The sequence below is a fragment of the Mobula hypostoma genome, chromosome 1 (genome assembly GCF_963921235.1).
Source record: "Mobula hypostoma chromosome 1, sMobHyp1.1, whole genome shotgun sequence".
Taxonomy (NCBI): Eukaryota; Metazoa; Chordata; class Chondrichthyes; order Myliobatiformes; family Myliobatidae; genus Mobula; species Mobula hypostoma.
The window spans coordinates 25704439-25729658 of NC_086097.1; the positions used below are offsets into that span (position 1 = coordinate 25704439).

General features: G+C 42.9%; 1 protein-coding gene across 6 annotated transcripts in view; it reads right to left on the minus strand.

Annotated features, from left to right (window-relative positions):
• LOC134344680 (centrosomal protein of 128 kDa) overlaps positions 1 to 25220 on the minus strand; it is a 664526-nt gene that overhangs the window by 611355 nt on the left and 27951 nt on the right. For 3 of the 6 annotated variants that reach the window (XM_063044770.1, XM_063044779.1, XM_063044774.1), the window contains exons 5-7: positions 22145 to 22266; positions 18011 to 18102; positions 6025 to 6097 (exon numbers count right to left, since the gene is read on the minus strand). In XM_063044770.1, coding sequence (XP_062900840.1) covers positions 6025 to 6097; positions 18011 to 18102; positions 22145 to 22266 — 287 coding nt within the window. The remainder of the gene's footprint in view (positions 1 to 6024; positions 6098 to 18010; positions 18103 to 22144; positions 22267 to 25220) is intronic. The other 3 variants (XM_063044787.1, XM_063044801.1, XM_063044794.1) reach the window with 3 other exon arrangements.

Consider the following 25220-nt stretch of genomic DNA (forward strand, 5'->3'; position numbering starts at 1 on the left):
GATTCACAGCAACACACATAAAATGCTGGGGGGAGGGGAGAGATCAGTGAATCAAACAGGAATAAACAATCAACACACATCAAAGTTGCTGGTGAACGCAGCAGGCCAGACAGCATCTATAGGAAGAGGCGCAGTCGACGTTTCAGGCCGAGACCCTTCGTCCTGACGAAGGGTCTCGGCCTGAAACGTCGACTGCGCCTCTTCCTATAGATGCTGTCTGGCCTGCTGCGTTCACCAGCAACTTTGATGTGTGTTGCTTGAATTTCCAGCATCTGCAGAATTCCTGTTGTTTAGGAATAAACAATCAACATTTTGGACCGAGTTCCTTCATTCACTATGCACAAGTGTGAAGGGAATGGCTGTTTACAGTGGCAAATGGGCTGCTAATCAAATGGGCTAACTTGTTCTGCATGGAACTGAGCTCAACAGTTATTGGATCTGAATTTCATCTAGTCAAATGCAAGTATTCTGTCATGCTTCTAGACTTCTGATAGAAAGACTTGGTTATCCTGTCCCTTTCTTTAACAACTATATCAATTAAGTTTTGTAGTTCTTCCTCTGTACTTGCAACTAACACAGTGTCATCTGCATATCTGAAATTATTGATGTTTTCACCGCCAATTTTGATTCCCAAGATGTCTCTTATTTTTTGTAATATTGTTTCACGGTACACATTAAATAAATCAGGGGAGAAAACACACCATTGATATAGTTGTTGAAGAAAGTGCAAAAATGGGTCTATCTATCAATTGCAAAAAGACAGAATGTATGGTGATACAGGTGTCCCCCGCTTTTCGAACGTTCGCTTTACAAAACCTCACTGTTATTAGTACCCTGTTTTCGCTTTCAGAAGGTGTTTCCACTATTATGAAGAAAGGCAGCGCGCTATAAAAAATCAGCGCGCGCCCCGAGCAGCCGCTCTCCCCAGATTCGGAACTACATTCTCGCTGGCATGGCTTAAACACGTGCCTGTGAGCAGGCGTTAGCAAGATGAGTTCTGAGGTATTGGAAAAGCCTAAAAGAGCTCGTAAGGGTGTTACACTTAGCGTAAAACAAGACATAATTCAGCGTTTCGATCGTGGTGAGCGAAGCAAGGACAAAGTGAGTTTGGCTTGTGGAAGCTGACGAAGGTGATGTTGAAGAGGTTTTGGCATCCCATGACCAAGAACTGATAGATGAAGAGCTGATGCAATTGGAAGAGGAAAGGATAACAATCGAAACCGAATGCAGTAGCGAAAATGAAGCAACTACGTGAGATTTTCGCTGCAATGATAAAGTACGACTTTAATTTTGAAAGGGTACGTAGGTTTAGGGGATATTTGCAGGATGGTTTGAGTGCTTACAAAGAACTGTATGATAGAAAAATGTGCGAGGCTCAGCAGTCAAGCAAGCCTTCCACATCAGCCACAGCAGACAACGAACTTCGACCTTCGACATCGAGGCGGGCAGTCATAGGAGAAGATGAGCTGCCTGCCCTGATCGACGATGAGATGACACCCCCGTGTCCCACCACCCCAACCCCCGGGCCCCGGACAGACACTGTACCAATTCGCAGAGAATGCAGCAGTAGCCGGGAGGCACACAGCACATCTTTAAGAAAAAAGCCGAAATAAACATGCTAATTAATTAGGTGCCACCTAGCACATAATTGTCGGCCCAGATCAGAGGTGATGCAATCGGCAATCGCCTCTGATCTGCGCCGACATTTACATGCTGGGCAGCACCTAATTAATTAGCATGTTTATTTCGGCTTTTTTCTTAAAGATGTGCTGTGTGCCTCCCGGCAACAACTGTGTTCTTCGCGGAAATGTATTGCTCGGCGGCCCAGAGGGTTGGGGCCACTGCACCACCCCAACCTGCGACAACTCAGTCTAACACATCATCATCAGTGTGCTCAGCGCTGTTTTCCCAATTCTGGTAAGCGATACTACACTGTACATACACTATTTCTACTTTATATTGGCTGTGTATTTTTACATGTTATTGGGTAGATTTGGCAGCTTTATAGTTTAAAGGTTACTGGAGAGCATATTTATGCCAATAGCGCTTGTGTGAGATTTTCTGCCGAGAGCGCTTGCATGAGATTTTTGCTACGGAGATCTGTGCAGGCAATCGTTGCAGAGAAGTATTTCTACTTTATATAGGCTGTGTATTTATCATATCATTCCTGCTTTTACTATATGTTACTGTTATTTTAGGTTTTATGTGTTATTTTGCATGATTTGGTAGGTTATTTTTGGGTCTGCGAACGCTCACAAAATTTTCCCATAGAAGTAAATGGTAATTGCTTCTTCGCTTTACGACATTCTGGCTTACGAACCGTTTCACAGGAACGCTCTACCTTCGGATAGCGGGGGAAACCTGTATTCAAAAAGAAGGAGAATCTGATCTGTAGGCTGAGAATAAACGGGAAAGACATAAAACAAGTACAGAACTTTTGCTACTTGGGAAGCTGGGAGACATCAGATGGCAGGTGCGACATGGACATCAAAAGAAGAATAGGGATGGCAAAGGACACCTTTACGAGAATGAAGAGTACACTGACCAATACTAAACTAGGCATGACAACCCACCTCAGAGTACTGAAATGTTACTTTATCCAGTAATATGGCTCAGAATGCTGGACAATATCTAGTAACATGAGGAAACGAATTGTAGCAGCAGAGATGTGGTTTTTGAGGAGGATACAAAGAATATCATGGACGAAACGAATATCTAACGAGGATGTCATGAACACAGCAAACACAAAAAGAGAAATAATGTATGAGATCATGAAAAGGCAACATAACTTCTTTGGACATGTGATTAGGAAAGAGGAGTTAGAATGTACGGTAATTAAGGGAAAGATTGAAGGGAAGAAAGCAAGAGGAAGACAAAGACAAATGATGATGGAGACAGCAGCCAGAGAACTGGAAATGAATACCAATGAATTGATCCACTTGACCCGAAACAGGAGTGTGTGGGCCATGGCAGTCAAAGCTCAAACTGGGCACGGCACCTGATGACGATGATGATGGTGATCCTGCCCTTACTTTGCAGAGGGCTTGTCTGAAGAAGAAATTGCTGTCTTGTAGCAAGTTTTCATAAAGACCTCATTTGAGTCTTTTAACAAGGACTCCAAAGAAAGTAAATTGTAATCCTTATTCCATCTGTAGTTGTCCTATAGCCGAGTTTGATTATCATAAGGCTAAGGTGAGGACTGAATCTGTGTATTGGTCACACACTGTAAACCACCTGTGAAGCTCAATCAGCTGTTACTACAGATTTTCATAACAAAAACAGCACTAGCTTTCTTCTATGTCCTGATGAAAGGTCCCAGTCAAAAACATAGCATGTTTATTTCTTGCCTGACCATAGAAGCCATAGAAAAACTACAGCACAGAATCAGGCCTTTTGGCCCTTCTTGGCTGTGCTGAACCATTTTCTGCCTAGTCCCACTGACCTGCACACGGACCATATCCCTCCAAACACCTCCCATCCATGTCTGTCCAATTTATTCTTAAATGTTAAAAAAGAACCCGCATTTACCACCTAGTCTGGCAGCTCATTCCACATTCCCACCACTCTCTGTGTGAAGAAGCCCCCCACTAATGTGCCCTTTAAACTTTTCCCCCCTCACCCTTAACCCATGTCCTCTGGTTTTTTTCTCCCCTTGCCTCAGTGGAAAAAGCCTGCTTGCATTCACTCTATCTATACCCATCATAATTTTATATACCTCTATCAAATCTCCCCTCATTCTTCTACGCTCCAGGGAATAAAGTCCTAACCTATTCAACCTTTCTCTGTAACTGAGTTTCTTAAGTCCCGGCAACATCCTTGTAAACCTTCTCTGCACTCTTTCAACCTTATTAATATCCTTCCTGTAATTTGGTGACCAAAACTGAACACAATACTCCAGATTCGGCCTCATCAATGCCTTATACAACCTCATCATAACATTCCAACTCTTATACTCAATACTTTGATTAATAAAGGCCAATGTACCAAAAGCTCTCTTTACGACCCTATCTACCTGTGACGCCACTTTTAGGGAATTTTGTATCTGTATTCCCAAATCCCTCTGTTCTACTGCTCTCCTCAGTGCCTTACCATTTACCCTATATGTTCTACCTTGGTTTGTCCTTCCAAAGTGCAATACCTCACACTTGTCTGTATTAAACTCCATTTGCCATTTTTCAGCCCATTTTTCCAGCTGGTCCAAGTCCCTCTGCAAGCTTTGAAAACCTTCCTCACTGTCCACTACATCTCCTATCTTTGTATCATCAGCAAATTTGCTGATCCAATTTACCACATTATCATCCAGATCATTGATGTAGATGACAAATAACAATGGACCCAGCACTGATCCCTGTGGCACACCACTAGTCACAGGCCTCCACTCGGAGAAGCAATTCTCTACTACCACTCTTTGGCTTCTTCCATCGAGCCAATGTCTAATCCAATTTACCACCTCTCCATGTATACCTAGCGACTGAATTTTCCTAACTAACCTCCCATGCGGGACGTTGTCAAAGGCCTTACTGAAGTCCATGTAGACAACATCCACTGCCTTCCCTTCATCCACTTTCCTGGTAACCTCCTCGAAAAACTCCAATAGATTGGTCAAACATGACCTACCACGCACAAAGCCATGTTGACTCTCCCTAATAAGTCCCTACCTATCCAAATGCTTGTAGATTCTGTCTCTTAGTACTCCCTCCAATAACTTACCCACTACCGACGTCAAACTTACCGGCCTATAATTTCCCGGTTTACTTTTCAATCCTTTTTTAAACAACAGAACAACATGAGCCATTCTCCAATCCTCCGGCACCTCACCCGTTGACACCGACATTTTAAATACATCTGCCAGGGCCCCTGCAATTTCAACAATAGTCTCCTTCAAGGTCCGAGGGAATACCCTGTCAGGTCCTGGGAATTTATCCACCTTAATTTGCCTCAAGATAGCAAGCACCTCCTCCTTTTCAATCCGTACAGTTCCATGATCTCACTACTTGTTTCCCTTAATTCCATAGACTTCATGCCAGTTTCCCTAGTAAATACAGATGCAAAACAACCCATTTAAGATCTCCCCCATTTCTTTTGGTTCCGCACATAGCCGACCACTTTGATCTTCAAGAGGACCAATTTTATCCCTTACAATTCTTTTACTCTTAATATATCTGTAAAAACTCTTTGGGTTTTTCTTGGATGACCTACTGAGCTTCCCCAGCAGTTTGCACATGCTGCTTAAGATTTCCAACATCTGCAGAATCTCTTGTGTTTATGAGCCAGAGTCTCCCAACTGATCTGGTTTTTCATTCACCCTGCAAGGACACACTAGAGTCCACCTGCCTATCATTCCTATGCAATACTTTAATTATTTTTAAAAATAGGGATCGAAATTCTTCAACAATAATACCAAGATGATAGATTAATAATCAATTTCAGTTGAATATACCCAAAATGAAAATTAATTGAACCAATAGAAAGCTATTCCTGAGTAATACGAGGGGTGATTGCTCAGTTCGTGGCCTAAGGTAGAAGGAGTCAATTTTAGAAAACCTAGCACATTTATTTTTCAACATTGTTCCCTCCTACATTTGCACACTTAGTCCAGCGGTCGTGGAGCATACGGATCTTGGACCTCCAGAAAGTGTCCATAGCAGGGGTGATTGATAAGTTCGTGGCCTAGGATAGAAGGAAATGAGTTACTAACTTCAAACTTTCTGCATAATTACTCAAAGAGTGGAACTGCACGTGCATGTAATGACAGCTGTATAACTCATCTCCTTCTACCTTAGGTCACGATCTTATCAATCACCCCTGCTGTGGACACTTTCTGGAGGTCCAAGATCCGTATGCTCCATGACCACTGGGCTAAGTGTGTAAATGTAGGAGGGAACTATGTTGAAAAATAAATGTGCTAGGTTTTCTAAAAATTGACTCCTTCTACCTTAGACCACGAACTTATCAATCACCCCTCGTAGATTAAGCAATTGACCCGTCATGCAGTGGAATACACTTCTACCGAACAACACTCACAGTCTCTTTTCTGGAAGCTTCTTGCACTCTCTCTGACAATGAATTGATAGCAGTCCTCATTTCCTTATCAGCCCTGTCAATAGGAAGAAAAAATTTGGATAGCATCTACTTGAAAATAAATAACAATCACAATATCAAATTCCTCTTCTCACCCTACACATTCAAAAGTGATTTAGCGTTTCTCAATACAAAGTTAATGAACCTTTCCTGTTGTAGTTTTGTCAGAACAAAGCAAAGCTGCTGAAAGATCCACCACGTCATCGACATACACGACCAATAAGATCAATCCGACCCTTCCCTCATACATAGCCCTCCATTTTACTGTCATCCATGTGCCTACCTAAGAGTGTCTTAAATAACCCTAATGGGTCTGCCTTTAGTTGGCAGGGCATTCAATGCACCCACCACACTCTGTTAAAAAAAAATATATTTTGACATCCACCCCCCTAAACTTTCCTCCAATCAACTTAAAATTATGCCCTGTAGTATAAGCCATTTCCACTCCGGGAAAAAGTATTTTGCTGTCCATTTGATCTATGCCTTTTAGCATCTTGTAAACCTCTATCAAGTCACCCCTCAACCTCCTTCCCTCCAAAGAGGAGAACATTATTTTATATCAATGAACTCATGAATGCTTCTGAGATTTGGACTACTTAGATTTGGCATGACATGTAAAACCTTGACACAAACTTCTATAGATGTGCAAAGGAGAGTATATTGACTGGCTACATCACACCAATGCCTTTGAATGGAAAATCCAACAAAAAGCAGTGGATACAGCCCAGTTCAACACAGGGAAAGCCCTCCCCATATTCAGCATATCCACACGCAGCATTGTTGCAGGGCAGTAGCATCCATCATCAGGGACAACACCCCCCCCCCACCCCAGGTCATGCTCTCTTCTCACTGCTGCCATCAGGAAGAAGGTATAGGAGCCTCAGGACTCACACCACCAGATTAAGGAACAGTTATCATCCCTCAACTGTCAGTTTTGAATCAAAGGGGATTACTTCACTCACCAAATCATTGAAATATTCCTGCAACTAATGAACTCACTTTTAAGGACTTTTCATTTCAAATTCTCTATGTTTATTGCTTATGTATTATTTTTATTTCTTTCTTTTTGTATTTGCGCAGTTTGTTGGCTTTTGCACACTATTTTAAACCCCAAGTCTGTGCGGTCTTTCATTAATTCTATTATGGTTATTATTTTATTATGGATTTATTGATTATGCCTGCAAGAAAAGGGAAATGAATCTCAGGGTTGTATACTAGTAATATATATGTACTTAAATAATAAACTTACTTTGAATTTTTAACTTTTAAAGCAGCCATTCAAAATGCTGTAAATATCACCCAAGCTCTCTCAGTATATCCTCCCAATTCACTGTCGGGATATCAACTCATGAACGTTTTTTTATTTCGTAATTTACAGTAGCTTTATGTCTTGCAGTCTGCTGCTACCACACAAAAAATTTTATGTGATAATAAACCTGATTTCAACAGGCTTCAGTGAGAACAGGCGGGGTCAAGGTAAGTAGACAAATTCATTCCTTATTTCTTTTATTTAAAAACTTAACTCTTAAGAAAATAGGGGGTAGGTCAACAGGGCCAGTGGTCTCTTCTGGGGAAGAGTGGAAGATATCGGAGATGCGCGAAATAGAAATCTTCTGGGTGATAGATGTAGGATTTCCAGGATACTACCAGCCTCCCCATTGGCCACATCTGCTCCAGGTGCATCAAGATGGAGCTCCTTAGAGACCATGTGTTAAGGAACTGGAGCTGCAACTCAATAATCTTCGGCTTGCTAGGGAAAGTGGGGTGATAGACAGGAGCTACAGAGAGGTAGCCACCCCAAAGTTAGAGGAGACAAATGTAAACCCTTTCAACCCTGGAATCATCCTTGTGAACCTTGTCTGGACTCCCTCTAATAACACATCCCTCCTGGGATATGGGGCCCAAAACTGAAGACAATACTCCAAGTGCAGCCTGACTAGTGTATTATAAAGGCTCAGCATTATCTCCTTGCTTTTATATTCTACTCCCCTTGGAAATAAATGCCAACATTGCATTTGCCTTCTTTACCTCAGACTAAACCTGCAAATTAACCTTCTGGGAGTCTTGCACGAGGACTCCTAAGTCCCTCTGCACCTCTGATGTTTGAACCTTCTCCCCATTTAGTAAATAGTCCACACTATTGTTTCTTTTACCAAAATGCATTATCATACATTTCCCAACACTGTATTCCATCTGACACTTTTTTGCCCATTCTTCCAATTTGTCTAAGTCCTGCTGGGATAGCTTTGCTTCCTCAGCACTACCTACCCCTCCAGCTATCTTCATATCATTCGCAAAGTTTTCCACAAAGCCAACAATTCCATAATCCAAATCACTGACAATGTGAAAGGTAGCGGTCTCAATACTGACCCCTGAGGAATACCACTGGTCACCAGTAACCAACAAGAAAAGACCCTTTTTATTCCCACTCACTGCCTCCAACCTGTCAGCCATTCCTGAATCCATGCCAGTATCTTTCCTGTAACTCTATAGGATCTTATCATGTTAAGCAGCCTCATACGTAGCTGCTTAACAGAATGCAGGGCGATCTCATTGAAACCTACCAAATGCTGAAAGGACTAGATAGGGTGGTTGTGGAGAGGATGTTTCCTATGGTGGGATATCCAGAACTAGAGGGCACAGCCTCAAAATTGAGGGGCAACCTTTTAAAACATAGGTAAGGAGAATTTTTTTTAGCCAGAGAGTAGTGAATCTGTGGAATACTCTGCCACAGACTGAGGTACAGGCCAAGTCCATGAGTATATTTAAAGTTGAAGTTGATAGTTTCCTGATTGGTTAGGACATGAAAGGATATGGCGAGAAGGCAGGTATATGGGTAACACACACAAAATGCCAGAGGAACTCAGCAGGCCAGGCAGCATCTATGGGAAAAAGAGTACAGTCAACATTTTGGGCCGAGATTCTTCAGCAGGGCTGGAGGAAAAAAGATGAGGAGTCAGAGTAAAAGGGTGGGGGAGGGGAGGGAGAAACACAAGGTGATAGGTGAAACCTGGGCGGGGGGGAGGAAATGGAGTGGTGAAGTAAAGAGTTGGGAAGTTGATTAGTGAAAGAGATACAGGGCTGGAGAAGGGGAAAATCTAACAGGAGAGGACAGAAAGCCACGGAAGACAGAAAAAGAGGGAAGAGCACAAGAGGGAAGCAATCGGCAGGCAAGGAGAGGAGGTGAGAGGGGGAAATGGGAATGGAGAATAGAAAAAAAGAGGAGGGCATTACTGGAAACTCGAGAAGTCGATGTTCAAGTCATCAGGTTGGAAGCTGCCCAGACGGAGCACAAGGAGTTGCTTCTCCAAACTGAGTGTGGCCTCATTGCAACAGTAGAGGAGGCCATGGACTGACATGTCAGAATGGGAATGGGAAGTGGAATTAAAATGGGTGGCTACTGGGTGTTCCCTCTTTTTCTTGCGGACAGAACGCAGGTGCTCGGCGAAGCAGTCCTACACCTACACCTCTACCCTCACTACCATTCAGGGCCCCAAACAGTCCTTCCAGGTGAGGCAACACTTCACCTGTAAGTCTGTTGGAGTCATCTATTGTATCCGGTGCTCCTGCTGTGGCCTCTTGTACATCAGTGGGACCCGACATAGATTGGGAAACCGCTTCGCTGAGCACCTATGCTCCATCCACTAGAAAAAGAAGGATCTCCCAGTGTCCACCCATATTAATTCCATTTCCCAGTCCCACTCCTCTACTGTCACAAAGAGGCCATACTCAGGTTGGAGGACGAACAACTTGTATTCCGTCTGGGTAGCCTCCAACCTGATGGCATGAACATTGACTTCTCGAACTTCCATGAATGTCTCTTCTTTTCTCTACCCTCAGGGTCCTCCGAGAGGGAGGGAGAATGATGGACCCAATCGGACGGATGCAGTTAATTACAGGGAACGACTACGACCAAGAGCTAGGATAAGAGGCTCTGAGTGTCCAGTGTCTTGGTGTGGGAGAGCGTTTTCCAGCATTAAAGGTGTACGAATCCACCAAGCAGAGTTTAGGTGCTATTCCATTCCAGTGGATGAAGATGAGATTACTTCACCAAGCACAAATGATGTGGTCTTTTCAACCACTGATTCACAAGCCACAGCGATTCGCTCTGGAGATAGGCATCATACTCCAGGTCAGACGAGAGATAACCCAGGTCAGGTTTCAGACCACAGTACCCAGGTAGATCCTTCGCATGATGGCAGTGGTGAGGAGGTAGAGAAGAAGAGGAAGGTCAAGTGGCCAGCAATGGCAGATGAGAAGGTTTGGCATGTGTTTGATGAGGATATCAGTATGATGTTGGAGAACACTCTCAGGGGAACATCAAAGAGAAAGTTGGAAGTGATAGGCGATATGATTTACAATGTTGGAAAGTACAGTTTTGATTTGGTTGAGTTGAAGAAAGCAAAGCCTACACAGCAACCAAGCAGGCGCCAGAAGGAGATTAGTAGGTTGAGGAGAGAGCTTAGATCATTGAAACAGAGGTGGAAGGTAGCAAGTGAGGGTGACAAGCCAGGGCTTACTGATCTCCGAGAGCATTTTCGAATAAAGTTAGCATCACTCCGTTGTGCAAAGTCACAACGTAAAAAGAGAAGGAGAGAGAAGGCAAGAAATTCATTCTTTGAGAACCCTCACGAGTTCACAAAGAAACTGTTTGAACAAAGTAAGAGCGGGCAGCTTAACATCTCTCAACAAGAACTTGAGGATCACCTGGCAAGCACTTACTCTAACGAACAGCGGAAAGCTCCTTTGATTGATATTTCAGGGCTTGTGAAGCCTACCAAACCAGGAGTAAAGTTCGATCTGTCAGAACCCAAATTGGCAGAAGTCGAACGGTTCATCAGAAAGGCAAGGTCAGGGTCAGTGCCAGGACCTAATGGAGTGCCGTATAAGGAGTTCAAGAAATGTGAAGAGCTGAGGAAATACTTGTGGAGGTTGTTAAAGGTGGTGTGGAGACAAGGTGTTGTTCCTTTGTCACGGAGTGAGGCTGAAGGAGTATACATCCCGAAGGAAGAGAATTCTTCTACATTGAATCAGTTCCAACCAATTTCACTCCTGAATGTAGAGGGGAAGATTATGTTTGGCATTCTGGCAGAAAGAATATCTTCATTTGTGATAGAGAATGGATTAGTAGATACATCTGTGCAGAAGGCAGGAATACCAGGCTTCCCAGGCTGCCTTGAACATTCTAGTATGATATGGCATACCATCCAGGAGTCAAAAAGGTTCAGAAGAAATCTGGCTGTAGTTTGGCTTGATCTGGCAAATGCGTATGGTTCTGTTCCCCATGTCCAGATTGAGTTTGCGATGGAATTCCTATGGATTCCTGCTAAGGTGAGGAACTTTCCGTCATGCAGTACTACAACAATTTCCGGATGAGGTTTTCCACTCAGCAGTTTACAACTAGGTGGTAGAGCTTGGATGTTGGAATCCCAATGGGATGTGCAATTTCACCCATCCTTTTTGTGTTAGCCATGGAGGTCATTGGGAGGGCTGCAGAATCAGTGGGACCAGGTGTCGCACTTGATGGCAGAGGGGAGTTACCATCAATAAGAGCGTTCATGGACGATCTCACCCTTTTGGGTCCCAGCACGGAGGCAGTGGAAAATGAACTATCTAGACTCGAGGAGCTAATGGATTGGGGAAGAATGAAGTTCAAGACCAAGAAGTCAAGGAGCCTTGTTCTTAGGAGAGGAAAGCTGGCTGACTTTCATTTCACCCTTTGTGGAGAAGGGATTCCATCCATTCAGGACCAACCAGTTAAGAGCCTCAGGCGATGGTACACAGAGAAGCTAAGAGACACCAAGAGGGTTCAAGAGACAGGAGAACAGATCAGCAGAGGTCTGATGTCTGTTGACAAGTGTGACTTACCTGGCAAGTTGAAGTTGTGGTGCTTGCAGTACGGACTGATGCCACAGATAACGTGGCCACTAACTGTCTGTGAAGTGGCAATGTCTCATGTTGAGGCAATGGAACGGAAGATCAACAAGTATGTGAAGAAGTGGCTTGGAGTACCGAGCAGCCTCACCAATGTTGCAATCCACAGTAGCCAGACAAAGCTTACCATCCCAGTGCAATCCCTTGTTGAAGAGGTCAAGGTTGCCAAGGTAAGATCATTCTTGATGCTTCGAGACTCAAAAGACCCTGTCATCAAGAACACCCACCCGGATGTGAGATCAGGAAGGAAGGGGTCAGCCCGTGTAGCAGTTGATGAGGCAGAGTCTAGATTGAAGCACAAGGAGATGGTTGGGGCTATCCAGCTAGGTCACCAGGGACTTGGGTGGACAACCCACAAGTGGTGGTCATCTTCTACAGGTAAGGAGCACCGCAAGCTTGTAACACAAGAAGTACGAGAGGTAGAAGAGGAGAAGGGGTTAGCTAAAACAGCTGGCCTGGCCAAACAAGGGGCTTGGACCCGGTGGGAAAGTGTTGAACAACGACATCTATCTTGGAATGTTCTGCAGCAGATGGAACCGCTCCACATTTCTTTTCTATGCAGAGCAGCGTACAATCTGCTCCCAACACCTGCCAACCTCAGCACTTGGTGTGAAGATAAGACAGACAGGTGTGCTGCTTGTGGCGAGAAGGGAACACTTCAACATACTTTGAGTGCATGCAGAGTCAATCTTTCCAGCGTCATGTACACTTGGAGACATAACAATGTTCTCAAAGTCATGACAGAAGCAGTTGAGCAGAGAGTACTGCAGCACAACTTATCTCATGCCCATGCTGCACAGAACATCGTACATCATTTGTGAAAGAAGGCTCCAAGTCAAGGGTGTACAGCGCAGGCTCACGATCAAGCCAATGATTGGTGTGTCAAGGCCGACCTGGACGGGAAAGGCAGTTTCCCAGAGCAAATAGCTTTCACCACATTGCGTCCAGATATAATCGTATGGTCTGACACCAGTAGAGAAGTGGTTATTGGTGAACTCACAGTCCCCTGGGTAGACAACATCGATGAAGCCCATGAGCGCAAGTTAACCAAGTATGCAGAATTAAGATCAGAGTGCAGAGACAGAGGGTGGAAGGTCTCATGCTATCCATTTGAAGTAGGCTGCCGTGGGTTTATTGTGTTCACTTTCCAGACATGGCTGCGTGACCTTGGCTTCACTAGAAGAGAGATCAAGTCAACCAGCAGGGCTGTATCTGAGGCAGCAGAGACAGGATCAGCATGGGTGTGGACCAAGTATGTCCAGAGGGGCAGATAGTCAGACAGTGTATACATATCTTGCAAACCCTTCAGTAGTTGCATAGACACCTGAAGAGCAGACTATCTGTTGGATGGAAGTGACTGATAGAGGCAGATGCCAAGTTTTTAAGCTCACCAGTGGGAAGTGGTGCTTTAGCACTGCTGGCCCACCACCTCGAGGGAGTCTTGATCATAGGCGGGCTGAAACTCCTGAAGACAGGTGGCAGATCAACTGATGATCCCACTGGTGATAGCACAGGACAGTTAACATCTTAGTCCAAGTGTATTTTTAACTCTTCCCCATTCCCATTTCCCTCTCTCACCTCATCTCCTTGACTGCCCATCACCTCCTTCTAGTGTTCCTACCCCCTTTTCTCTCTTCCATGGACTTCTGTCTTCTCCTATAAGATTCCCCCTTTTCCAGCCCTGTATCTCTTTCACCAATCAACTTCCCAGCTAGAGGGCTACAGGTAAGCCCAGTAATTTCTAAGGTAGGGACATGTTCGGCACAACTTTGTGGGCCAAAGGGCCTGTATTGTGCTAACAAGAGGAATTCTGCAGATGCTGGAAATTCAAGCAACACACATCAAAGTTGCTGGTGAACGCAGCAGGCCAGGCAGCATCTCTAGGAAGAGGTACAGTTGACGTTTCAGGCCGAGACCCTTCGTCAGGGTGCAGTCCTGACGAAGGGTCTCGGCCTGAAACGTCGACTGTACCTCTTCCTAGAGATGTTGCCTGGCTTGCTGCGTTCACCAGCAACTTTGATGTGTGTTGCCTGTATTGTGCTGTAAGTTTTCTATGTTTCTATGTTTCCCAGCTCTTTACTTCATCTCTATCCCTCTCATTTTCACCTTTTTTGTGTTTTTCTCTCTCTCCTCCCCCCACCTTTTAAATTTACTCATCTTTTTTTTCCTCCAGTCCTGCCGAAGGGTCTAGGTCAACTGTTTATTCATTTCCATAGATGCTGCCTGGCTTGCTGAGTTTCTCCAGCATTTTGTGTGTGTTACTTGGATTTCCAGCATCTTCAGACTTTCTCTTGTTTACAGCAGATGCACAAGGTTGAATGGGATTCGGGATCAGCCATAATGGAAGTACAGAGCAGACTCGATGGGCTGAATAGCCTAATTCTGCTCCTATGTCTTATGGCTCTAATTATGAGTCAGGTAGATTTTTCTCTCATTGAGTCATACAGCATAAAAACAGGCCCTTCGGTCTATCACATCTACATCATCATTAAGCACAAATCTGCACTAAAACCATTTGATAAGTACAACTAATAAAGGCCAACACCCTTCAACATCAATTAGTTTGTATTTTGAAAGGTTTCCACTTACAAGGTCCAATCCCCAGATACCTGACTTGGCATGGCCATTCACTACCTACCTTTATTGTGTGGTGCTGATCCAGTGTGGGCATCGAATAAGGGCTCATTATGCTCCTCCAGCCTAAACAGCCCATGCTGATCAGTTACACCGATGTGACCAATTACCTATTAATCCATACATCTTTGGAATGTGGGAGGAAAACAGAGCTTGCAGAATAAAGCCACATGGTCACAGGGAAAATGTACTCCTTACAAACAGCAGCAGAAATGAACCCAGTCATGGGCACTATAATAGCGTTACATTATGCTACTGGTTTACTACTTATCAGCAGCAAATAAAACAAAGCATACAACTAAATGCTTTATTAATAACACTTTTTCCTAGTCAAATTTATGGTAAACGATCACCGCAAAGAATGGAGAGGCGGTCGGAGGCAAGGAAGAGTTGAGGGTCAAAGCGAGCGATGACAAGGCTGTCGAAGATCAAAGCAAGCAGGTGCGAGGCAAAATCAAGGTGAGGTCAAGGCAGATTCAAGGCAAACGGAGGTGAAGCAAACTCAGGGCAAGCAGAGACAAGGAAGAGTTGAGGCCTATTCATCTAAACCAAGGGTGAGGTTTGATTGAACTAAACGCCAGACTGATTTGCAAAGTATTGGAGCAACAATGCCCAGATCCTAGAGCCAGGAATGACCCGTTGGTTGGACAATTTAAACGCAACGCCAGATTGAAAAGGGAAGATGTTGGGACCAGAGGCGAGGGTCAGGCCAGTTCTGCTCGCTATTCCACGACGTTTACTCAGCTCAGCGGTGAACTGAGGCTGAGGCCTGCCCTGGGCTTTGTGTCTGTGGACTCACTTTCATTCTGAATGCTTTTTGTTTACTTTCATTGCTTGCGCAATTTGTTTTTTGCATCTTTTTCCTCTCTACATTGGGTGTTTGATAGTCTTCTTATTTTTATGGGTTCTTTTGTGGCTGCCTGTAAGGAGATGAATCTCAAGGTTGTATAATACATACATACATACATACTTCAGTAATAAATGTACTTTGTACTGCTCAATAGTTAACAATCTAACTAAATTAAATATTCAAAATAAAATCTCTTGGACCTTGTACAGTGCCTATAAAAAGTATTCAACCCCCTTGGAAGTTTCCTTGTTTTATTATTTTACAACATTGAATCACAGTGGATTTAATTTGGCTTTTTTGACACTGATCAACAGAAAAAGACTCGTGTCAAAGTGAAAACAGATCTCTACTAAGTGATACAAATTAATAACAAATACAAAACACAAAATAATTAATTGCATAATATTCACCCCATTTAACATGACACACCAAACCAAATCATTACTGGTGAAGCCAACTGGTTTTAGAAGTCACATAATTAGTTAAATGGAGATCACCGTGTGCAGTCAAGGTGTTTCAATTGATTGTAGTAAAAATACACCTGTATCTGGAAGGTCCAACCACTGGTGAGTCAGTATCCTGTCAAAAACTACACCACGAAGACAAAAGAATACTCCAAGCAACTCTGCAGAAAGGTTATTAAAAAGCACAATTCAGGAGATGGGTACAAGAAAATTTCCAAGGCACTGAATATCCCTTGGAGTACAGTTAAGTCAATCATCAAGAAATGGAAATAACATGGCACAGCTATAAATCTGCCGAGAGCAGGCCGTCCTCAAAAACTGAGTGACCGTGCGAGTGAGGGAGGCCACCAAGAGACCCATGTCAACTCTCGAGGAGCTACAAGCTTCAGTGGCTGAGATGTAAAAGATTGCACATACAACAACTGTTACCCTGGTTCTTCACCAATCACAGCTTTATGGAAGTGTGGCAAAGAGAAAGCCACTGTTGAAAAAAAAAACTCACATGAAATCTTGGCTAGAGTTTGCAAGAAGGCATGTAGGAGACTCTGAAGAATATTCTACAGTCTGATGAAACCAAAATTGAGTTTTTTGGCCATCAGACTAAACACCATGTCTGGCATAAGCCAAATACCGCACATCATCAAAAACACACCACCAATGAAGCATGGTGGTGGCTGCATCAGGCCCTGGAAGGCTTGTGAAAGTAGAGGGTAAAATGAATACAGCAAATTACAGGGAAATCCTGGAGGAAAACCTGATGAAGTCTGCAAGAGGACTGCAACTTGGGACAAAATTTGTTTTCTAGCAAGACAATAACCCCAAGCATAAAGCCAAAGTTACACACGAATGGCTAAAAAAACAACAAAATTAATGTTCTGAAGTGGCCAAATCAGAGTGCACACCTCAATCCAATTGAGAATTTGTGGCTAGACTTGAAAAGGGCTGTTCATTCATGATCCCCATGCAATCTGACAGAGCTTGAGCAGTTTTGTAAAGAATGGGGAAAAATTGCAGTGCCCAGATGTGCAAAGCTGGAAGAGACCTAGCTACACAGATTCAAGGCTGTAATTGCTGCCAAAGATACTGTTACGGTCCTGGCTGTTTATTCCTCATGTTCTTTTAATCCCCTTTTCCCGTGTTCTCCCGGTGTTCCTGATTGCGGCACACCTGAATCTCATCTAACCTGCAGCATAAATACCTAGGCTTCCCATCCACTCATGGCCAGATCATTGCTTCAGGCAGTGTGGTTGTTCATGTTCTAGGCCGCTTAGAATTGTGTATTCTAAGTTTTGTTTCCATGCTGTTTGCCAGTGTTAACTCTGTCTCTCCGTGTTAATAGGAGCATTGCATGCCGCCTGTCTTCCCGTTCATCCTCCCGCCTGCTGTTCTCCTCAAGCCACGCTTGCACCCTTGTCTGCATCCCTGCTCTGCCTCGTTCTGCCGCCCGCCTACACTCTCTGTTGGCTCGGTGATTAAACGCCGCACTCCCACTGCAGCAACCCGGTCAAGCCTCACTCACTCCTCAGCTTTCCTCTGCCTAATCCTCACTCCCGGCCTTCCCTGCAACTGTTAATAAACACCCTTTAGATTACTCTACTTCCATATCTGTATCCTGCGTTTGGGTTCACCTGTTCTCTGCAACAGATACATCTACTAAATTCTGACCTGAAAAGGGTGAATACTTATTCAATCAATTATTTTCTGTTTTATATTTGTAATTAATTTAGAACATTTGCAGAGATCTCTTTTCACTTTGCCATGAAAAATTCTTTTTCTGCTGATCAGTGTCACGAAAAGCCAAATTAAATCTACTATGATTCAATGTTGCAAAAAAAATAAAACATGAAAACTTCCGGGGGGGGGGGTGAATACTTTTTATAGGCACTGCAAGTGGAAACCTTTTAAAATACACACTAGATTGGCAAACCTAATGCTGACTGATTTGATAATGTCATGATTTTATGGAGCTAGCTAAATCTAATTCCTTAAGCATACTTGTTACTTCAGGTTATACAATAAAACTGAGCCAAATAGAAACATTTTATACCTATTTCTCCTAGCTATTTCCTGGTCAACTTCTTCTCCAAGCCGTAGCTGATCACTGCTGAGGTCCCTTAGTGACTGATGCAAGGAGTGCACCTGTAGAAAGACAAGATTTCAGCAGACTGAAGTTACAAGTTAACTGCTTCATACTTTCATGTTCAGTAATGCAAGAAGGACTTGTAACTGTACTGTATCTCTGAATAAATAAAGTCAAGGATCCAGTTGCAAAAGGAGGTGCTGAATTCTAGATTTAGGAGTTTGGAGATGAGTAAGTGCCTTTACTGTCCAGATGCTCCAGAGGTGAGTGTAGGACTAGGGAGATGGCATCCGCTGTAGACCTGTTTCAGCAGTAGGTGAATTGCAGTGGGTAGAGGTTATACGGGAGGCTGGAATTGATGAGTGCCATGACCAGCCTCTCAAAACGCTTCATAATGGTGGACATCAGCACCACCACATGGCAGTTGTTAAAAAGCTTTACCTTGTTTTCCTTAGATATTGGAATGATAGTGGTCTTCTTAAGCTAAGTGGAAACCTCAGATTGAAATGGGGTTAAATATGTCCACAAGTGCCCCTGCCACCTAATCTGCATGAGATCTTGGGACTCCATCCAAACCAGATTTGCTTTCCACAGGCTCACTCTCTGGAAGATTGACATTACATCTGCATTGGTGAGTGTGCGTACAGGTGCATGGGAGATTATCAGGGTGAGCGATGCCATTCCGATCCCCTTCCATTCAAAACATGCATAGAATACATTAAGCTCATCAGGAAGGGATGCACAGTTGTCAGCAATGCTGTCTGACTTCATTTTGTAGCCCATTATAGCTTGTGAGTTATGCTGCAACTAATCTTTATGAAAAATGGAATCGTTATTATTATTATTATAATAACTGATGGCTGGTCTGGTGTTGTCTCTTGGCATCCCTGATAGCTTTACGAAGGTTATACCAAGGTTTTACGAAGGTTAAGTATAAAGTTTATCTCAATTTTTTGTAAAGCTCAAGGTCACCTGATTTGAATGCCCAGACCTAGGCTTCAATAGGGTAGTGGATCTCCTGTTTCATCCATTTTTTCTGGTTTGGAAACACCCGGATTGTCCTCTTTGGTACACAGACCTCATAATACTTACTGATAAAACCCATGATGGTAGTGACATACACATCTAGGCAGAGTGTTGTGTTTGAACATGGAGCAGTCTATCAGCTCAGAGCAATCACGTAGAAGCTCATCTGTTTCCTCAGAGCAGCACCATGCGACTTTCTGTACTAGTCCTCACATTTCAGCTTCTGTTTGAATCCAGGGAGAAGGAGCATAGCCCGATGATCTAATTTACCAAACTGTGGGCAGGGGGTGGCTCCGTAAGCAACTCTGATAGTTGTGTAGCAATGTCAAGGGATAGAAGACATGCTGATAGTATTTTGGTAAAGCACTCTCGAAGTTGACCTGGTTAAAGTTACTGGCAATGATGCAGATGGCCTCAGGGTGTCCTATTTCAAGGCTGTTGTCCAAAGGGTATAGTTCATTGAGCACAGGTCTTGGGTTGGGTGCAGATTGTCATCAGGATAGCTGAAGTGAACTCCCGTAACAGGTAGTTCACTGTTAGATACTCCAGGCTGGGTGAGCAGGAATTTGCCAAGACCATCGTACCCAAGCACAGCAAGGTGTTGATTAGAAAGCCCTGTGCCTTTAACTTTTCCCAATAATGGCATATGGTCCATCTGGTGAATTAAGAAGCCATATAATTATAGTAAAACTATCAATACCAACTTGAAATGGAGCACTTTAACACCTTCAGATACAACTGGCATAACCTAGATGGTGGGTATACAGTATTAACCAGGTGCAGAGCAGTCACATTACCTCTAGTCTGAACTGAAACAGCAGGAAGTCCATTCAAAAGCTGAATTTTAACAAAGGCAAAGAGCCAATGCAAATCAGCTTTTGAATTGTATTTTATTGCTACTTTCTACAGTCATCTTTGTGCCCCAGCTATCAATCCTTATTTCTTTGTATGCTCTGTTCATTCTTTTCATCCCTCTTCTTTCAGGTCTGTACATATCCCAGGTCTGACTTGCGGAGGGCTACTTCTAGAGTTAAGAAACAACTCTGAGCAAGGTTGGAGGCAACATCGGATGCACATAAACTCAGGCAGGGTTTGAAAGACATTATTTTTTACAAAGTGAAACCCAATAGCATGAATGGCAGCAATGCTTAACTATCAGATGAGCTCAACGCCTTCTATGCCCAATTTGAAGGGGAGAAACTAACTACAGCTGTGAAGATCCCTGTTGCACCTGGTAACCCTCTGATCTCTGTCTCAGAGGAATACCTTAGGCTGTCCCTAAGGGTTGTGAACCTCACAAGGAGGCGGGCCCTGATGAAGTACCTGGAAAGGCTCTGAAAACTTGTGCTAACTGGTGAAAGTATTCAAGGACATTTTCAACCTCTCACTAGTACAGTTGGAAGTTCCCACCTGCAACAAATATTGCAGTACCCAAGAAGAGTAGTGCAAGCTGCTTTAATGACTATTGCCCAGTAGCACTCACATCTACAGTGATGAAATGCTTTGAGAGATTGGTCATGGCTAGAATGAACTCCTGCCTCAGCAAAGAGCTGGACCCACTGCAATTTGCCTATTGCCACAACAGGTCTAGGGCAGACTCAATCTCAATGGCTCCTCACACGGCCTTAGATCACCTGGACAATACAAAAAACCTACATATGTCAGGATGCTGTTCATTACTATAGTTCAGCATTTAACACCATCATTCCCACAGTCCTGATCAATAAACTACAGAAACTAGGCCTCTGTACCTCCCTTTGCAATTGGATCCTCGACTCCCTAACCAGATGACAATCTATGCGGAGTGGTGATAATATCTCCTCTTCACTGATGATCAACACTGACGCACCTCAGGAGTGTAGCCCATTGCTCTATCCGCTCTATACCCATGACTGTGCGGCTAGGTATAGCTCAAATATCATCTATAAATTTGCTGATGATACAATCATTGCTGGTAGAATCTCAGATGGAGATGACAGGGCATAGAGGAGCAAGATATACCATCTAGTTGAGTCGTGTTGCAGCAATGACCTCGCACTCAATGTCAATAAGATGAAAGAGCTAATCATGAACTTCAGGAAGGGTGAAATAAGGGAACTCGAACCAATCCTTAGAGGGATCAGAAGTGGAGAGAAAGAGCACTTTCAAGTTCCCGAGTGTCAAGATCTCTGAGGATCTAACCTGGTCCCAACATATTGATGTAGCTATAAAGTAGGCAAGATAATGGCTACATATCATGAGGAGTTTGAAGAGATTTGGTTCGTCACCTAAAACACTCAAATACTCCTACCATGGAGAGCATTCTAACAGGCTGCATCACTGTCTGTATTGGGGGGGGGGGCAACTGCACAAGATCAAAAGAAATAAAAGAAATTTATAAAATTAGTCAGCTCCATCTTGGGTATTAGTCTCCGTAGTATCCCAGACATCTTCAAGGAGCGGTGCCTCAGAAAGGCAATGTCCATTCACCCAGGGCATGCCCTCTTCTCATTGTTACCATCACGAAGGAGGTACAGAAGCCTGAAGGCACACATTCAGTGATTCAGGAACAGCTTCTTCCTTTCTGCCATATAATTCCTAAACGGACTTTGAACCCATAGACACTACCTCACTTTTTTAAAAAAATATATATTACTTCTGTTTTTGCACTATTTTTAATCTATTTAATATACAAATATATACTTATTGCAATTGTTTTACTTATTCTTTTCTTTCTATATTCTCATGTATTGCATTGTACTACTGCTGCTAAGATTATAAATTTCACAATACATGCCCGATGATGATAAACCTGATTCTGATTTAAGTTGCTAATATATCCAACAGTTCTTTTGTCTCTTTTACCACGTAAACAATTTTTGAGATCAATGTACTGTATATGTTCATGTACGTATTAAACAGCTAAGATAATCACAATGGGAAACAAACTGACAATTTTGAGATTAGGTAATTAAACTAAATCAATGAAATTATAAAATGGTAAGTCAGGAATAAAGAGAGGCAAACAGGTTCCAGATCTCCAAGTTTCTAAACACAATGGGCATTAGCAGAATGACATTTGGTGTTTTTACATACATGATTCAGTGGCTCAGTCTCATCTACAAATCTCACAGAGGCAGATCTAGACCTTCTGAGACTTGATTTTGCGTAACTTCCAGGGTCCCTGAGGGGCGAGGTAGGGCGGTATCGATGACCTACTGAAAACACAAAATTAGTTAAATTCACTTTACATTAAATAAGGGACATCAGAAACGAAAGTTCATAAATTGTTCAAAGACTTAAGAAGTGGATTTTAATAAAAGAGGCAAAGGAAATGTTAGGCATATTTGCAATATAAAGAACAGGAATAAAAAGAATGAAAACAGCATTAGAAATAAGGTTAATACTCGGAGAACAAAGATGGTTATGGAAAGCAGAAAGAAATATAAAACTGAGTTTGTGAAAAATAACAGCATATTAATTTGCCTACAAAGCAGACCACAGAGAATCAGCATCAAACCGGGGAATTGAAGACAGTAATTAAAATGGAGACCACAATGATTATGGAAACATGGGATTGACAATTAAATTCTGCACTACATAGAAATGTTAGAAAACAAGAAATGATGGGCAGGGTTATAGTGTAAATTAGAACTATGGCAGTTACAAGAATGCATGCAGCTAAAAGGGCTGAAAGAATCCATGTGAATTGAGATAAAAGGCAAAGAACAGATTGTACTAGTTGGGATATTCTAGGGGCCAAATAAAGGAAGAAGATGGAGAAAAAAAATGTAAAACTGAAGCATTATAACATGAAGACAACAGGTTTAATAACCTACTTATAATGACAAGAAGTGTGAATAAACGAGAAAGGATGAACAACATTTTCACTGTGGAACTTTCTGAACTTGTATGCAGGAATCCCAACAAAGAACAAAATGCCACCAAAGCTGATAATAGAAAATAATCTGAAGCTAATAGCACAAATATAGGAACCCAAGTAACTGTGATTGCAATACCTTATAAAGTAATTAAAGATAAAGAGAGAACAAAATAGCATTAGAAGAGTGAGATTAGAGGGAATCAGAAAGGAGTATCAACAGACGTAAGTAAATTAACAACAGGGTTTTAATTTAAAAAAGTTCAGAAATATATAGGTGCACTACTAACAGCACAGCAGTGTAGGGAATCTATCACAAACTTCTGTGCTCTCTGTTGCTGCATGCCGATGTGTCAGGAACCCTGCCCTCTGCAGGTGACCATCACCAGACCAAGGAGAACCATGACTGCAAGAGTGCTCCAGATTCCTCCCACATTCCAAAAAAGGCATACAGTTAGGGTCAATGAATTGTTGGCATGTTATGTTGGCACCAGAAGCGCATTGACACTTGTGAGCTGACCAGCCCAATCCTCACTGACTTTATTTGACTCCAACGATGTATGGCTTGATGAACATATGATAAATAAAGGTAATCTTCCTCTTGTAAAACTGTGCAGCCAAACAAAGAGGGGAGTTTCCATTGCATCCAAGAGGAGGTGATGAGAGAAACTGCAAGACCCGAGTGAGCCATCAACACATGCAGCAGATCCTGCCTGTATTACTAATGTGATTACTCAAGTGGAGTATGATGCTAAGGGTTGTCTATTGCTGGGTCCTCAAGTGGTTGTAAAGGCTTCACATCTCAGCATCAAGTAGCTGCAGCACACAATCACCTCCTCGAAACCAGTCCTCACAGGCAGACCCTCAGCCAAAGGCATCACAGGACAGGGGAGAGTATAAGGTACCCAATGGGGAGAAGTAGTAACAGCGGAGTTCTCAGTACGGTAGTCCATACCCCCAGCAGATTTATTTTTAAGTTCATACTCATCAGTGTTCAGACCAAATGACTAAGAGTACAAAGCTTGAACTTAGGGCCCTTTTATCTAAGGAAGGACATTCTAGCATTGGAGACAGTCCAGAGGAGGTTCCAAGAAAATTATCTCTAGAATGAAAGGGTTAACAGTTGAGGAGTGTTTGATGCCTCTAGGCCTGTATTCACTGAATTTTAGAAGAATGGGGGGGGGGGGAGAATCTCATTGAAACCTATCAAATATTGAAAGACCAACATAGAGTGAACATGGAGAGAACATTTCCTGTAGTGGGTGAGTCTAGTACCAGAAGGCACAGCCTCAGAATAGAAGGATGTCCCTTTAGAACAGAAATGAGGAGGAATTTCTTCAGCCAGAGGCTGCTGAAACTGTGGAATTCACTGCCACAGATGGCTGTAGAGGCCAAGTCATTGGATATATTTAAAATAGAGGTTGATAGTTTCTTGATTAGTAAAATAGGGAGGAGGCAGCGAAATGGGGTTGAGAGGGAAAATAAATCAGCTAAGATGGAATGATGTTGCAGACTCAATGGATCTAATTCTGCACCTATGCCTTATGGCCTTATGGAAAGGATGCAGAAATATTCACAAGGAGTTTACAAGGACTAGAATACTTAAGTTATAAAGAGAAACTAGTAAAATGGGGCTATTCCCAAGCAAGAGAAAATCTGCAGATGCTGGAAATCCGAACAATACCCGAAACTTCAACTGTACTTTTTTCCTATATGCTGCCTGTCCTGCCGAGTTCCTCCAGCATTTTTGTGAGTTCTGCTAAGATGGGGCTATTTTCCTTAAGATGAAGGAGACTGGGGGATGACCCAATAGAGGTCTATAAAACCCATGAGGGACAGTGTGAAGGTTACAGTGTTTCTCCCTTGTGGTAGTGGAGTCCAAAACTTCAGGGCATAGCTTTAAGATGAGAGGGGAAGATTTTCCCCTCCCACACACACTCACAAAAGGTGGTGAATATATGAAATGAGCTGCCAGAGGAAGTGGTAGAGACAGATAGAATTATAACATTTAAAAGACATTCAGACAGACAGGTACATCAATAGGAAAGGTTAGAGGGCCAAGCTCAAGCAAATAGGACACGCTCAGGTAAACAACGTTGTTTGTTTTTGTGCTTTATAACCCTCTGACACTACTAGAATGAATCGACACTCAGTAGGGGAGCTCAAAAAAGGATATCAGTGGAATATTAGTGGAAGTGACAACAAACATAATTAGGAAGCCAAAGAGGAATTAAATTAAAATATCAAAAGAACGAAGTATTCCACTGGCACCCACATGTCAAAAAGAAATAA